This window comes from Sciurus carolinensis, chromosome 14 (assembly GCF_902686445.1).
Source record: "Sciurus carolinensis chromosome 14, mSciCar1.2, whole genome shotgun sequence".
Taxonomy (NCBI): Eukaryota; Metazoa; Chordata; class Mammalia; order Rodentia; family Sciuridae; genus Sciurus; species Sciurus carolinensis.
The window spans coordinates 27,025,851-27,040,099 of record NC_062226.1 but is presented as its reverse complement, the minus strand read 5'-3'; the positions used below and the strand labels follow the sequence as shown (position 1 = coordinate 27,040,099).

Below are 14,249 nucleotides of genomic sequence, written 5' to 3'. Positions count from 1 at the left end.
TTTTGCCAATGGTGTGTGGAAACATGAGCAGATAACCTGGTATGATATATTGGAAGCTAATGAGTAGTGGAAATTGCCAAGGCTGATCAGAGACTGCAAAGATAGTGCTGCCTCATTTTTAAAGTGAGGTACTTGGAAAGATGTTCTCTGAGTTTCTTTAAGCTCTGAAATGTCAAGATTTTACACTAGGACATGTTTATGGTCACTCTCTTCTGTTGTTACTGCCCTGTGGGCAACTTCATTTCTTTTTGAGGCTAGGAGGTAGTATGATACAACATGAGTTTTAGAGACAGTCTTGTTTAAGTTATATTTCTGTTGTCTAATCCCTGAATAGGCAAGTTGCTTAATGTGTCTGATTCACAATTTCCTCATCTTCATTGTACAGTTGTTGAGAGAATTGGTGATGATTCATGTCATTCTGTCACTGGGTCTGACATTTTCTGAGTTTTATTTACAGCTGTATCATGAGGCCAATTCTGATTATTTTTTATCATTATTTGGTATTGTTTCTTATTCACAAATGGATGATTAATTTTAAAATATTATTATTTAAGCCTAGATAAATCTTATGACTAGCTCAGACCAGATATTTTTTGTTAAAAACTTACTACATGATTCTCAAAAGGAAAGCAGTATCACATAAATTCATATTCTTAGAAAGAGCCAAGTCACTGTAGAGATCATTTGTTTTTATTTTGTGGTCCTCAGTGGGGGGTTGTCTGTGGCTGTAATTCAGGGTCTTCAAATACCTGAATATCACTTCACTTGTGTTCTCTTCTTCTAGTCCTACAATTTTGAGCTACATGTATATTTTCTAATGACTTTTTGGAAATATATTTTATATACCTTATAATTCACACATTTAAAGAGTAAGTTGAATGGATTTTTTATGTTAGCAGAGTTGTACAATTATCACAGTCATTATTAGAACATTTTTATCATCCCCACAAGAAACCTTGTGCACATTGGTAGTCACTTCACATTTTCCCCAACACTTACAACTGTAGGCCATTTTATTTATCCATTCATCTATTGATAGACATTTTGGTTGTTTCTCTTTTTGGTTAGTATATATAATGAACTATGAACATGCAAGTAAAAGTTTTTGTTAGACATGTGGTTCATTTCTTGTGGGTATATCATCTAGGAATATATTGTTAGGTCATATGGTAATTCTATGTTTAACTTCTTGAGGAACTGACAGGGTGTTTTTTCAAAGCATGGCCATCATTTTGTATTCCCACAAGTAATATATGAGAGCTCCAACTTCACATATCCTCACCAGCTTGTTATTGTCTGTCTCTTTTATTACAGCCATTCTAAGGGTGGAAGTGGTAGCTCATTGTGCTTTTGATTTACATTTCCCTAATGATGATTTACATTTCCTAACTAATGATGCTGAGCATTTTTCTTGTGCTAGTTGGCAGTTTTTATATTTTCTTTGGTAAAATGTCTGTTCAGGTCATTTTCCCATTTTTAATTGTGTTATTTGTCCTTTTAATGTTGAGTGGTAAGAATCCTTTATGTATTCTGGATATTAAACTATTTTGGTTTAGATCTCAAATGTCCCCTTTGGGACCTTGGAACTTTTGGAACTTTGGTACCTCTGGGAATTTGGCCTTGTGTTGAAGTCTTGGTCACCAGCCTTTGATACTATTGGGAGGAAGTGGGACCTTTAGGAGACAGAGCCTTGTGGAAGTCCTTGAAGGGGGAGATATTTGGACTCCAGCCCTTCCTCTCTCTTTTTGCTTCCTGATTGCCATGGAGTGAACAGAACTCTTCTGGCACATGCTATCTGCTAGGATGTTCTGCCTGTTCACAAGCCCAAAGGCAACATGGAAAGAAACCTTTGCAACTGAGCCAAAGTAAATTTTCCTCCTCATGAGTAGTTTATATCCTTATTTTGTAACAGCAACTGAAAATTTACTTAGTCATAGACCCTTATCAGATTTGTGATTTGTAGATATTTTTTTCCTTTCTTTTCATTTGATAGTATCTTTAGAAGCACAAGTTTTAAAAATTTCGATTAAGTCCAGTTTACTTATTCCTTTGTTTTGTATGCTTCTCATGTTATATCTAAGAAACCACTGTGAAATACAGTCATGAAGATTTATCTTTTGTTTTTTCTCAGTGTATTATCATTTTTGCTTTTATCTTTAGGTCTATGATCCTTCTTGAGTGAGTTTTGTGCATGGTATGAGGATGAGTTCAACTTTATTCTTTCACATGTAGATATCTAGTTATCCTGACACTATTTATTGAAAAGACTGTGTTTTCCCTCATTGAATTATCTTTGCAACCTTGTCAAAAATCAGTTGACTGTGAATTTGAGGGTTAATTGCTGCACTCTTGCTTTTATTCCATTCATGTGTATGCCTTTCCTTATTCTGTTATCCTAATACCTTAATTATCATAGCTTTGTAGTTAGTTTTGAAATCAGGAAGAGCGAGTCCTCTGAGTTTTTTTTGTCTTTTTCAGGATTATTTTTGACTATTCTGGGTCATTTGAATTTCCATATGAGTTTTGGTATAAACTTGACAGTTTCTGCAAAGAAGCCATTTCATATTTTGATATAGGGATTGCTTTAAATCTGTAAAGAAACTGTTTCTATCTTAGCAATGTTAAGTCTTCCAGTCCATTAACACAAGATTTATTTCCATTTACTTACGTCATCATTAAGTTTTTTCAAGGATTTGAAAACATTTGAAAACATTATCTTAATGTTTTCAATGTACAATTCTGATACTTTTTTGTTAAATTTATTCCTAAATGTTTTATTCCTTTTGATTTATACCAAATGGAATTGTTTTTAAATTTTATTTTCAGGTTATTCATTACATATATGTGGAAATACAATTGATTTTTATATATTTTATCTTGATACCTATAATCTTGCTGAACTACATTTATTAATGGCTTTTTGAATTAATTTTTACTTGTTAGTTTCCTTGGTTGGTTGGTTGATTGGTTTTGGTGTTGATTCCTTAGGATTTTTTTATTTGATGGTGTGTCCAAAAAACAGTTGGTTTTACTTTTTTTCCTCTGATCTTCATGTCTTTAATTTCATTTTCTTGGCCCAGTTGCCCTGACCTCTAGTACAATGTTGAATAGAAATGGGGAGATTGAACATTCTTGTCTTGTTCCTCATCTTTAGGAGAAAGCTTTCAGTCTGTCTCTTACTAAGTAGTGTTGGCTGTGAGTTTTTTTAGATATCCTTTTACCAGGTTAAGGAAGTTAGTTCTTTAATTCCTAGTTTGTTGATGTTTTTTCTTTTTATTATGAAGGAATGTTGGGAGCTGTACACTTAGAGCTTCTAACTTTAATCTTTGAAGAAAATGAATGTTTACTATAGGTTTGATAAGGGTAATTAGTACTTGTAACTACTAAATTTTTTAAATTAGAATATCAGTTTTTGTTCAAGGCCTTATTGGTAGAATAAAAATGATAGTTTTAGAATTGTTTCTTGACATATAGTTCTTTATTATAATAGTTAAACACCATATCTCAATGTGATAATTTAAAAGATTTTAAATTAGAAAAATAAGGAATGTTGAATTTTATAATATTCCCTAACATTTTCCTGATTAGAAATATATTCATCAGTTTTCACATAACTCATCCATTTGCCCAAATTCTGTGAAAATTTATACTGATTTTAAAATGGTATGTTATTTAAGTGAACAGTGTCTCATTTTTTTAGATATTAAAAAAGGAGTATTCAGAAAAAAAGGAAATACTTTGTTGCCTTTTTCCCTTTATTATTTATATAATCAGAAAATTTTGATTGTTCGTTTTAGATGTTTATTGGATGTTTTGGCATATGCACAGATGCTAATAAATTCTCAGAATATCTTCCTAAGAATGACAAGCACACACAAATAATTGTAATACATGTATAAAAATAGTGATTTTTATAGGAGAAATAATAAATGACCCTTAGCATTACTCAACCTCTGTTATCTGTTCTCATCTTAACTCATTTGAAGCAGCTCTGCATTAAACCTTTAGTAGTCTCTGTCTTCCCATGTCCTCCCTGTCCCTAAGCCAAGGACTTGCAGTACCATCCTATGTAAATATCTGGAGTCTCTTCTCCTAACCCATGTGCCTGCCTTGCTTCCTCCTCGCTGGCACCTGTCTGCAGATTCCACTCAGTTTGGCTGTACTTGAACATGTCTCCGCTGCCTCAACCTCAGTTCTAACTCTCGGTTCTCTGATTAAAAAATTGTCTTGAAGTAGAAATGGCAGTAAATGTGGGGATCATTTAATGTATTTACTTTTTCTTATGGATCAGGTTTACACTGTCTCTTGTCGAATGCCTGATATTAATTGTCTTATGTATTTTGTCAAGTTTATGTTTTTTACACCTGGAGGGCTACTCTAGAATCAAATATCTGGCATAGCAAAGGAGGAGGAATTTCTTTCATTCATTCTTGCTCAGTCTTGTCAGAGGTATGTCTGTGTGTTGTTAATCTTTTCAGAAGACCTACTTTTGTTTTTTTGTTCTTCTCACACTGTTTTCATCACTGCATCACATATCACATGTTTCTACATGTTTTTACTGTCATTTAGTTTAAATTCCAACTGATTTACATTAGTTTCTTCTTTGACATGGAAATGTTTACAACTATGTTTTGAAATTTCCAAGCATTAAAAAAAATCTGTTCTTAAGTGATTTCTACTTTACATTTTGAATAGTATATATATATGGTCTGTGTTATTCTTTGGTATTTTGTTGAGACTTCATTTCTGTACTCCTATTGATGAGATTTTATAATTACTTTTTATATGTTTGAAAGGTAAGTATATTCTTTATTTTGGAGGTATAGGAAATCATATATATGTACATATATGCTTGTTAATTTTCACCCATTTATTAATTTTCTTCTTTATTGAGAGAAGTATGTTAAATATCTCACTTTTGTGTTACTCTCTTTCTTCTTGTTTTCTTCCTCTCCTTCTTTCCTTCCTTCTTTTCACCTAGAACTTAAGCAAGTCTGAACATTGATTAAATGTGGGATCCCATTTTCATTTGAGGAGGACTCAATTTTACCCTTGCATATTTCTTTAGTCCTTTGTGATTGTTAAAGCTCATGCATAAGGGAAAGAAATATATGCAAAAGACTATTAGCATAGGAGAAAGCACTTGGGCATTGAAACCATATAGACCTTTGTTGGAATCTAGGCTTCACAATTTTGAGCAAGTAATCTATGTTTCTCAAACTAGGGCTCTCCATACCCCAAGCTATCTGTGGCTTTTTGCATTGTCTATACAAAGTCACATAAATTTGATGCATTGATTGATCTCTTGGTAATTAATTTTAAACCTTCAAAAAATTAAGCAGGAATAGGATAAAATTTACATAAATTTTAAAGATAAGATAAATATGACATTTTATTTTTGACCTGTCTGATAGTTTTGAGCTTTGTCAGGTTTCCATTCCCCTGTCAGAGATGAATTTATAAAAGTTTGAGAAGCTTGGTTTATCTGTTGGCTGCTTAGCGTAAGGAGTTGCTGTGAAACAGTGTTATTGTGAAATAAAGCAAAGGGAATGGTCAAAAATTCTTAAAACTGAAAAGTGCTTGTTGGGTTTTGAAATTAAATGTTGTATGGTGATCTCAATAAGAGAAATTTCAATGGAAAGATAGAGGGTAGAAAAATGATTTTAATCAATTGAGTCAAATAAAAGGAAGAGAAGATGAAGAGTATTAACAATTTTGAGCAAATAATCTGTTTCTCAAACTAGGGATAGCCATACCCCAAGCTATCTGTGGCTTTTGGCATTGTCTATACAAAGTCATATAAATTTGATGCATTGATTTTACTTCAAGGATTTATTTAAAGGATTTTAAGGCAGTATAAACAGGAGAACAGTTTGGCAATGTCTGAGAGAGTTGTAGATTGACATGTCTTATGATCTGTTAATTCCATTTTTAGATATAACCAACAGCAGTGTATCTCTAGGTATGGTACAGAGTTCAACTTCATCAGGATCATGTTTAAAATGTTTAAAACATTTTAGCAAAGTAGTATTTAATATTTATTTGTAAATATTAGGAATGATCTCCTTTAAAAAAATTTAAACAACAATTGTATAGGAATAACTTATGTATAACAAAGTCTATTCAGTCTAGGAGTACATTTTTACAAGTTTGGAGAGATTATGTACACTTGTGTGTCTATCACCACAGTAAAAACGTGGAACATTTCTGTCACTTCAGGAAGTTCCCTTGGGCCCTATCCCAGTAAATCCCAATCACTCCTTTAACTCCAAGCTACTAGGTATTTATTTTTTATCACCATAGATTCAATTTGTCTTTTTCCTAGTTATATAAATGGAATTGTATAGTACATAATCATGTGCTTGGCTACTTTTGCTCAGCAAAATGTCTTTTGAAATTTGCCCCTAGTTTATTACAGATTCTTTTTTTATTGGTAAATAGCATTATATACTAGAATTTGTTTATCCAGTTATCTGTTGATGGATTTTGGGTTATTTCCAGCTTCTGATTATTTAAATAAAGTTGTCATGAATAAAGCTAGTATGAATATGTGTGCTTTGTGAGGTAAGGGTCAGGTTTATTTTTTATTCATATTAATATAGAGTTGTTTCAGCACTATTTGTTGAAAAGCCTATTCTTCCCCGCCTTGAATTATCTTGGCAGTTTTGTCGAAAATCAGTTGCCCTGACATGTTTGGGTTTATATCTAGACTTTATTCTGTACCATTGATTATGTGTATCTCTAGTATAAATTCAACATTGTTGTTTTTCAGTATTTCTTTGGATATTCTAGGTCTTATTACATTTCTAAATGCATTTCTTGATTATGTTGTTATTTTCTGTTTTAAAAAGCCAACTGAGTGCAGTGACACATGCCTAGAGTCCCAGCCACATGAAACTGAGGGCGAAGGATTCCTTGAGCTGAGTTTAAGACCAGCTTGGTCAATATGGATCCCATTAAAAAATAAATTTGAAAATTTTTATATTTATCAAAATTGTATTATAATTATAGATCTATTTGGGGAGAAATTACATTTTTAAAATATTTAATCTGCTGATCCATGAGCATGGTATATTTCTCCATTTATTTAAGTATTCTTTAATTTTAGGAGTAAGGTTTTATGGTTTTTATTGTTTTACATATATCTTGTTAACTTTAAACTCATCCTGACGTTGGATGCCTTTATAAATAGTAATTTTAGAAATTTCAATTTTGAATTTTACATTGCTGTTAAACAATGTAACTTTCAAAATTTCAAATTTGAACTTTACATTGCTTATATATAGATATACAGTTGATTGTTGCACATCGTTCTTGTATTCTGTATCTTGGTTCTGGTAATTTTTGTATAGATTAGTTAGCATTATCTACATACATGACCTTGTCTTTGATAAACAATTTTACTTTTCCATTATTAATCTGAATGATATTGTTTTCTTTCATATCTTGTGTTGACTTGAACCTCCTGTACAGTGTTGAGTACAAATAGTAAGAGTGGATGACTTTTTTTCCTGACCTCAGAGGGAAAATGTTCAGCCTTCTACCATTAAGTATGGTGTTAGCTATAAGGGTCTTATAGATGCCCTCATGTGAGGAAGTTGTCTGCCAAGTTTGCTGGGAGTTTTTATTATGAATGGATATAAAATTTTGTCAGAGGTTTTGTTTAGCATTAATTCATATGTTTCCCCATGTATACTAATGTGGATTGCATTGATTTTTAAAAATATCAATATATATCAATCTTTCATTTATATCAATCTTCCATTCCTGTGGTAAACCTCACTGAGTCTTGATATAGTATCCTTTTTGCGTATTTTTGGATTTAGTTTATTAATGTCTGTCAAGGATTTCCCCCCCGTGTGTTCATGAATGGTTCGTTTGAAGCTTTATTTGTACTTTTGTCTGTTTTTGTGTCACTATAAAATGGAACTCAATAAGTGGAGAAGTGTTAAAAGTTCTTCCCATGATCTATATTGGCACCAGTCTAATTTCTTGAGCAAATTTAAACAACTCTGAACACTAAATTTTGCCAGATAAATAATTGGAAGCACTTTTCCCTCTACCTTTTGATGCCTTTGTTACGTATGTATGGAAAAATTGGGAGGTAGATGCTTTCTGCTTTTCCTCTTAGGCACAGTATTCTGCATTTCACTGAAAGTCTGTGACTTTTGTGTGTGTGTGTGTGCACAATAACAATCATTTTAAATTATTTTTTTATTTTTACAGACTACATTTTGATTCATGATGGAGTATTTAATAATCGAATTAAAAATCCAGGTTTTGCAAACTGCTTTACTAGGTATTAGCTATGTGATTTTGGGCAAGTTACAGAACCTCTCAGAACCTTGTTTCCAGATTTATGAGGGTAAAAATAGAGAATTGTTGGAGTAAGTTGAAAGAGAATAATAATATAAAATACTTATTACAGTTCTGTGATGTACATAGTAACAATAGCTGTATTGGTTATGGTGTAGATTGTAGATGACATTTTATCTTTTTTTCTTTTGAATACTATTAATGTGGAAATGGTTATACTGTTCATTTGACATCTAAAAACATGGTACCTTATATTATTTTTAATGAATTATGTTCTTTTCTGTAGAGAAAATAATTTTTTTAGAATGTAGCTTAGTTTGTTTCTCCTACAGAGTAAATTAAGAATGCCTTTTGAATAATTTTTTCCTTTTTGTTTACTTTTCTTGGTTTTGAGAAACAGAAAACAGTTGTACTTAAATTCAAAATTGAACTTTTTTTCCCACTACAGATTACCATGATGATTACGGAGACTTCTTCTGTGACTCTTGCTCCTTTTGAGGATATACTGAGTCGAATGCTCTTTGGCTGGCAGAACCAGTTTTCATTGTGTGATAAGAAATGTGGAACAAAATCATCTTCCAATGGCACTGGTTCATCAGTTTCAAAACCTATGACTGATGGTTTAGATGTTAAAAGGAAACATACTAAGAAGACTGAGTAAATTTTCTTGAGCTCTAGAAGGCAAAAAAATTTTCTTTCTACCTATCAAATTGTGATAAATATTTCTATGTAGATGATGTGAAATAAAGATTATATATAAGGAATGGAGGTGACAAAAAGAAATTAATTCTATTTTAGGGTGACTACCACTTTCTTGATTGTAATTCTTGAGTGTCATGAGTGTATCATGTGAATTTTTTCTGATATAAAGTATCTCGTGATTATTTGAAATTTTACATTGATAAAAGAAGTTATAAAAATTTAAAACTTTTAAAAATTGGGTATTTTCATACATTTAAAAAATCTGAATCTATTTGAGCTTAGTTCAGCAGAATTAAACTTTTATTTTACATTACCATCATAATTTCTAGGTGTAGAAAATTAATTGATTAAAAAATTAAAATTCCTATTTAATTTTGAGCACCGAAGGCAGTACACTTTTCCTAAAATACTTTATAAGTGAAAAATAAGTTGCTAGTTTATGTTTGCTATATGAACTTTGTAATTTTGCCCACATTAAAATGGAGAATACCTGAAATTTAACTTAATTTTATCTCTAGTCGTTTTTTTCAGTAAAAACACCATATTGTTAGTATGAGTTTCAATTTGAAGTCTGTTTTATGCCCTTTTAAAAAAACTGTTTTTTTTCCCCCTTGAAGAAAATCAGGGGTGCAATTTTTGATAAATTACTAATTCCATGTTTGATACTTTTCAGTTTTCTGAAATTACAAAACATGGGATTGACTCTCCCCGCCGCTGTCCTTAAAACACATTTATTTCAACTGTAGAAAAAATTTTCGCATTTCACATGTTTCTCTGACTTCACTTCTTCTGATTACAGTTCTGGTAGCAGTTGTCTTAATGATTCAACAAAAAGTATTATCTCTATTTAAATTTGTTTCTTCCATGTCTCCTTTCTAGTGGCTACTTTCTCAGTTTTTTGTTTGAATGTTTTCTATTAGATTACATATGGTTACGTTTAGTTTTAATCTACTTGTACATGTACTATTAATTTTATTTTAAATGAGAACTGATTACCTTCATGTGAAAATGTTCAGCTTTGAAAAGAATTGTGTGCACATTTAATAGTAATCAGCTAAGAAATAGATCAACTGAATTCTCATGGTCGTCTTATTTGATTGAAGAATGATGACATTAAATCTGGTTTCTTATTGGCAAAATAAAAAACAAACAAGAAAAGATACTCAATGATGTTAGAGTTTCTTTATTTTATGGTTTTAAAAGTACAGTTCTGACATTCAAACTGTGACATGATTTCTTATACCAAGACCATGAACCTACTACCTGTATCAGGTAGAACTTTCAGATGGCTTAGAAGTACTCAAGTCATATTCAAGTTGAAAGTTCTTTGCTTTTAATTTTTAACAACTGTAAACACCAGCATTTGTTTAATACTGGTGTTAAAAAGAAAAATGATTTTCTTTTTGACAGGTGGAGCACTTTTGATACTCTTGGAATGCTAAGAAGTTTATTTTTAATACTGTGACAGCATTAAATTGAGTTCTGTATTATATGTGATATTCTTAATAGTTGAAAACTTTTCAAAATGAACTTGTTATTAATTATTGGTCAATTTTGAAGTTTGGATTTAACTGTAGTTAAAATGGTTGGAATCTTGTTTTATGCTTGTATCAAAAGACAAATTCATTAAAATAAGTTATTCAACACCAATGTAGTATTACATTTTTTTTCTTGTATACTTTCCTTGGAGGAATTTAGTAGGAGTTCAGAATTCCTCTGTTGTTTTGCCTGATAACTACTATCAATGTGACATTGATACCAACTTTAGTAAGCTATACAAGTATCCTGTAACCCTCAACTCAAGGTTCTTAGGGGTAAAAGCTGTATTGGAGAATATAATCAGGCCTGAAATTTCCCACCCTGAATCTGCTCATGCTGCTTGCAGAGACTTGACTTGGATTTATGGACCAGTTTGTTAGACTCCATATCCAACAAGAAGTATGAATGAGCCCTTGTAGACTTGCCTCACACAGCCCACCCAAAATCAGTGGTGGCACTGAAGAAGTCTATCCGTTAGAGAGAGGGAGACAAGAAACTGGCAAGAACATGGACCCCTTACCTCTGTGATCTCGTCCTCTAGTAAAACATATTCAATTGAAAATCAAACTCTCACCAGATTAGTCAGTCTTCCTTGCTAAGGGAGTAGTAAGAAATGCCAATCTCTCTGTGGGCACAGATAAAAAAGTGAAGTGATGAGAAAAGAGGGGAGACCTCAGTATATTTTTGGTCTGTTCCTTTAAACTCAAATATCTTTTCATTAAAATCTGTTTCAAATCATAAGTTGATTGCAATCAAGTGGAATATGGGAAGTAGAATAATGTGTTCAAGAATGCCCTTCCACCTCACATACAAATATCTTAATGTTTGCTTTAGATATAATTCATATTTTTGGTGATGTTCATTCCTGTGTTATTCAGCAAAGACTGAGTGCTAGTTATGGATCAGGCATTGTCCTAGGGTCTGAAGATTTAAAAAAAAAAAAAAAAAAGTAGAAAAAGGCCTGCTTCTGTGGAGTTGTTTTCCATCAATGGAAAGACAAATAAGAAACAAATGTGTTCTTGTGGTGATAATAAAGGTTATGAATAAATATTAAATGGGATATAAAGATAGAAAATGAGGGATGTGGAGGTATTTGTTAAAATAGGATTGTTAGGCCTTTCTGTTAAAATTGCTTTTTAGCAGATACCCAAAGGATGTGAGTGTGCAAGCCATGTAGAGACATCTGGGTAAGTGTAAGGGTTATATTTTTCCTTTATATACTTGATTTAGATTCTATTTCTTAAAAAAATTATTGAATTTATATTTATTACTAAGTATAATTGCACTGTCATTTTTTTTTTTTTTTTTTTTTTTTTGCTGTGCTGGGGATCGAACCCACTCTACTGACTGAGCTATCTCCCCAGCCCTGCACTGTCATTTTTAACAGATGTGATTTCTTCCACAGAATTTATTTTTGATTTTTCAGATTTTTTTCTTTTGAGATAAAATTCGCATACAATAAAATGCACAAATTATAAATGTACAAGCACTGAGTTTTGACAGATGCATTCAGCTGTATAACTAAACTCCTACCTGATATAAACATTACTTGCACTGTAGGAAGTTCTTTCCAATTGCACACTCCCCTATTAAAGATAACAAATGAGATTTCTTTGAAAGCATAATGTTTTTGAAATTTATCTTGTTATATTTATCACTAGTTCATTTCTTTTTAATTGCTTAATAGTGTTCTACTGTATGACTATACCACATTTTATCCTGTTGATATCCATCCAAGCTGTTTCTGGCTTGGGGATTCCAGATAACTATCATTAACATTTTTGTATAAGTCTAGGTAAACAAGTTTTTAATTATTTTGGGCAAATAGCTAGGAGAAGCTTTACTAGGTCATATGTTTGGTTGTATAAAAAACTGCTGTACATTTTTTTTCCAAAATGGTTATACCATTATATAGTCAATAAGAGCATGTGAATTGACCAGTGTAATTCTCCATCACGTACAACCAGAAGAATGAGAAGTCATACTCATTTATCCATGACATGTCAGAATGCCTTCTACTGTTATGTATAACTAATTAGGAAAAAAAAAAGCATGTGAATGTTCTGGTTGCTTTGCATCCTTACTAAGGTTTAGTGTTGTCAAGCATTTTAATTTTATCCATTTCCAATGTATGTTTTGTGCCTTTATGGCTTTAATTTTTCATTTCCCTGACGATTAATGATGTGTTGAGCATTTTTGTCTGTTTATTGGCCATTTGTGTATCTTCCTCTGAAGTATCTATTGAGATCTTTTACCCATGTTTTATTGGATTTGCCTTTTTATTATTAAGTTGGCGTTCTTTATATACCATAAATAAGAATCCTTTGATATTTTGTACACATTAGCTTTCTGGTCTGTGGCTTAACCTATTTGTTTTTGTAATGCGTTTTAATGAGCAGATAGTTTTAATTTTGAAGATGTCTAATTTCCAGGTATTTTCTTTTATAGGTATTTGTTTTCCTCTGTCTTTAGAAACTTTTGCCTGTCTCCAAGTCATAAAGATATATGTGTCTGAGAAACCCCCAAAAAAGGATCACCCAGAGAAACATTTTAAGGAAACGTTTTGTTATTATATAAAGCATTAATTCTGTTACTCTGAAAGCTACCCAGTCCTAATTGTTGGTTGTACTTCCTGAAAATGATTGCATCACTTGTAAGTAGCCGCTTGTTCTGTGCTTTTGCTGTGAGCTGTACATCACAGGAGTTTAGAACTTTTTGTGTCTACGTAGAGGCTTTTTGTCGGTAGGCTTGGTGTTGGTTTATCAAACCTTGATGCTTAGAAGAGACAGTAAGGATGTAACAATAGCAAATACATTCTGTGTGGCATTCTGACTCCTGCATTTAAATGTTTTATCTTTTAAATCACTGTTGTTACTATCCGGATCATTCACATTCCATGTGTGAGTCCCCAAAACTCAAACTAGTCTTCCTTATAATTGTTCAATATATATTTTGACAAATTTTTGGTAATGATAAAATCATTTGGAAACAACCTTTAAAAAAGTTCCCTTCACTCCCTCTGATCTTTCACCCTGTATTGTATGCATTCAGGTTTCTGGTTTGGTTCTGTCTCATCTTGAGTATTGTTATCAGTGTTACTCATAGTGAAGGAGACTTGAAGCTAAACTCCAGAATCTTTAAATTAAAACTATTTCAAATCCCCCTCCCAACCAGATCCCTGGATGCTAGGCCAGCCCACAGCAGTAGGAATGACACCAATTGAAGTAATGGTTCTCCTTGGAGGTGGCAGTGACTTGAGCCAGTATGTGCTAAGTAATCACTGCTGGTGGGGTGAAGTGGCTGAGAAGTGTGGGGCACAAAATGGGGCTCCAGGAGCAAGGTGGAGAATTTTCTAGGGCAAGAGACCCCCTCAGCAAGGCTCCAGGGAGGACAAGTGCTCTGTTCTGGCAGCGCTCTTTGAGGTGGTGGAGGCTGACTTGTATGCTCTCGCTGCCATCAAGGCTGCCAGGGTGACGTTCTTTCACAGCAGTTGTTTAAAGGATAATGATCCTGGGTCATATGCCATAGAGGCATGTCTTAATTTCCTAACAGATCTCTCAGCAAATGATGTTCACTTAACACTACCTTCCAGGGCACATGCCTAGAACACTCCTTCCTTCCACTTCCTCTCTCACTGTGACCTGCACAGCGAATGAGCACTCCCCTCAAAGGACACCCAGTATAGAGCCCTA

At 32.6% G+C, this 14,249-nt stretch overlaps 1 protein-coding gene across 2 annotated transcripts in view; it reads left to right on the top strand.

Moving 5' to 3' along the window:
* Tmem38b (transmembrane protein 38B) overlaps nucleotides 1-10,664 on the top strand; it is a 48,706-nt gene extending 38,042 nt beyond the window's left edge. For both annotated transcript variants that reach the window (XM_047525822.1, XM_047525823.1), the window contains one exon: nucleotides 8,765-10,664. In XM_047525822.1, the coding sequence (XP_047381778.1) occupies nucleotides 8,765-8,977 (213 nt within the window). In that variant the 3' untranslated portion in view covers nucleotides 8,978-10,664. The remainder of the gene's footprint in view (nucleotides 1-8,764) is intronic.
* The last annotated feature ends 3,585 nt before the right edge of the window (nucleotides 10,665-14,249 follow it).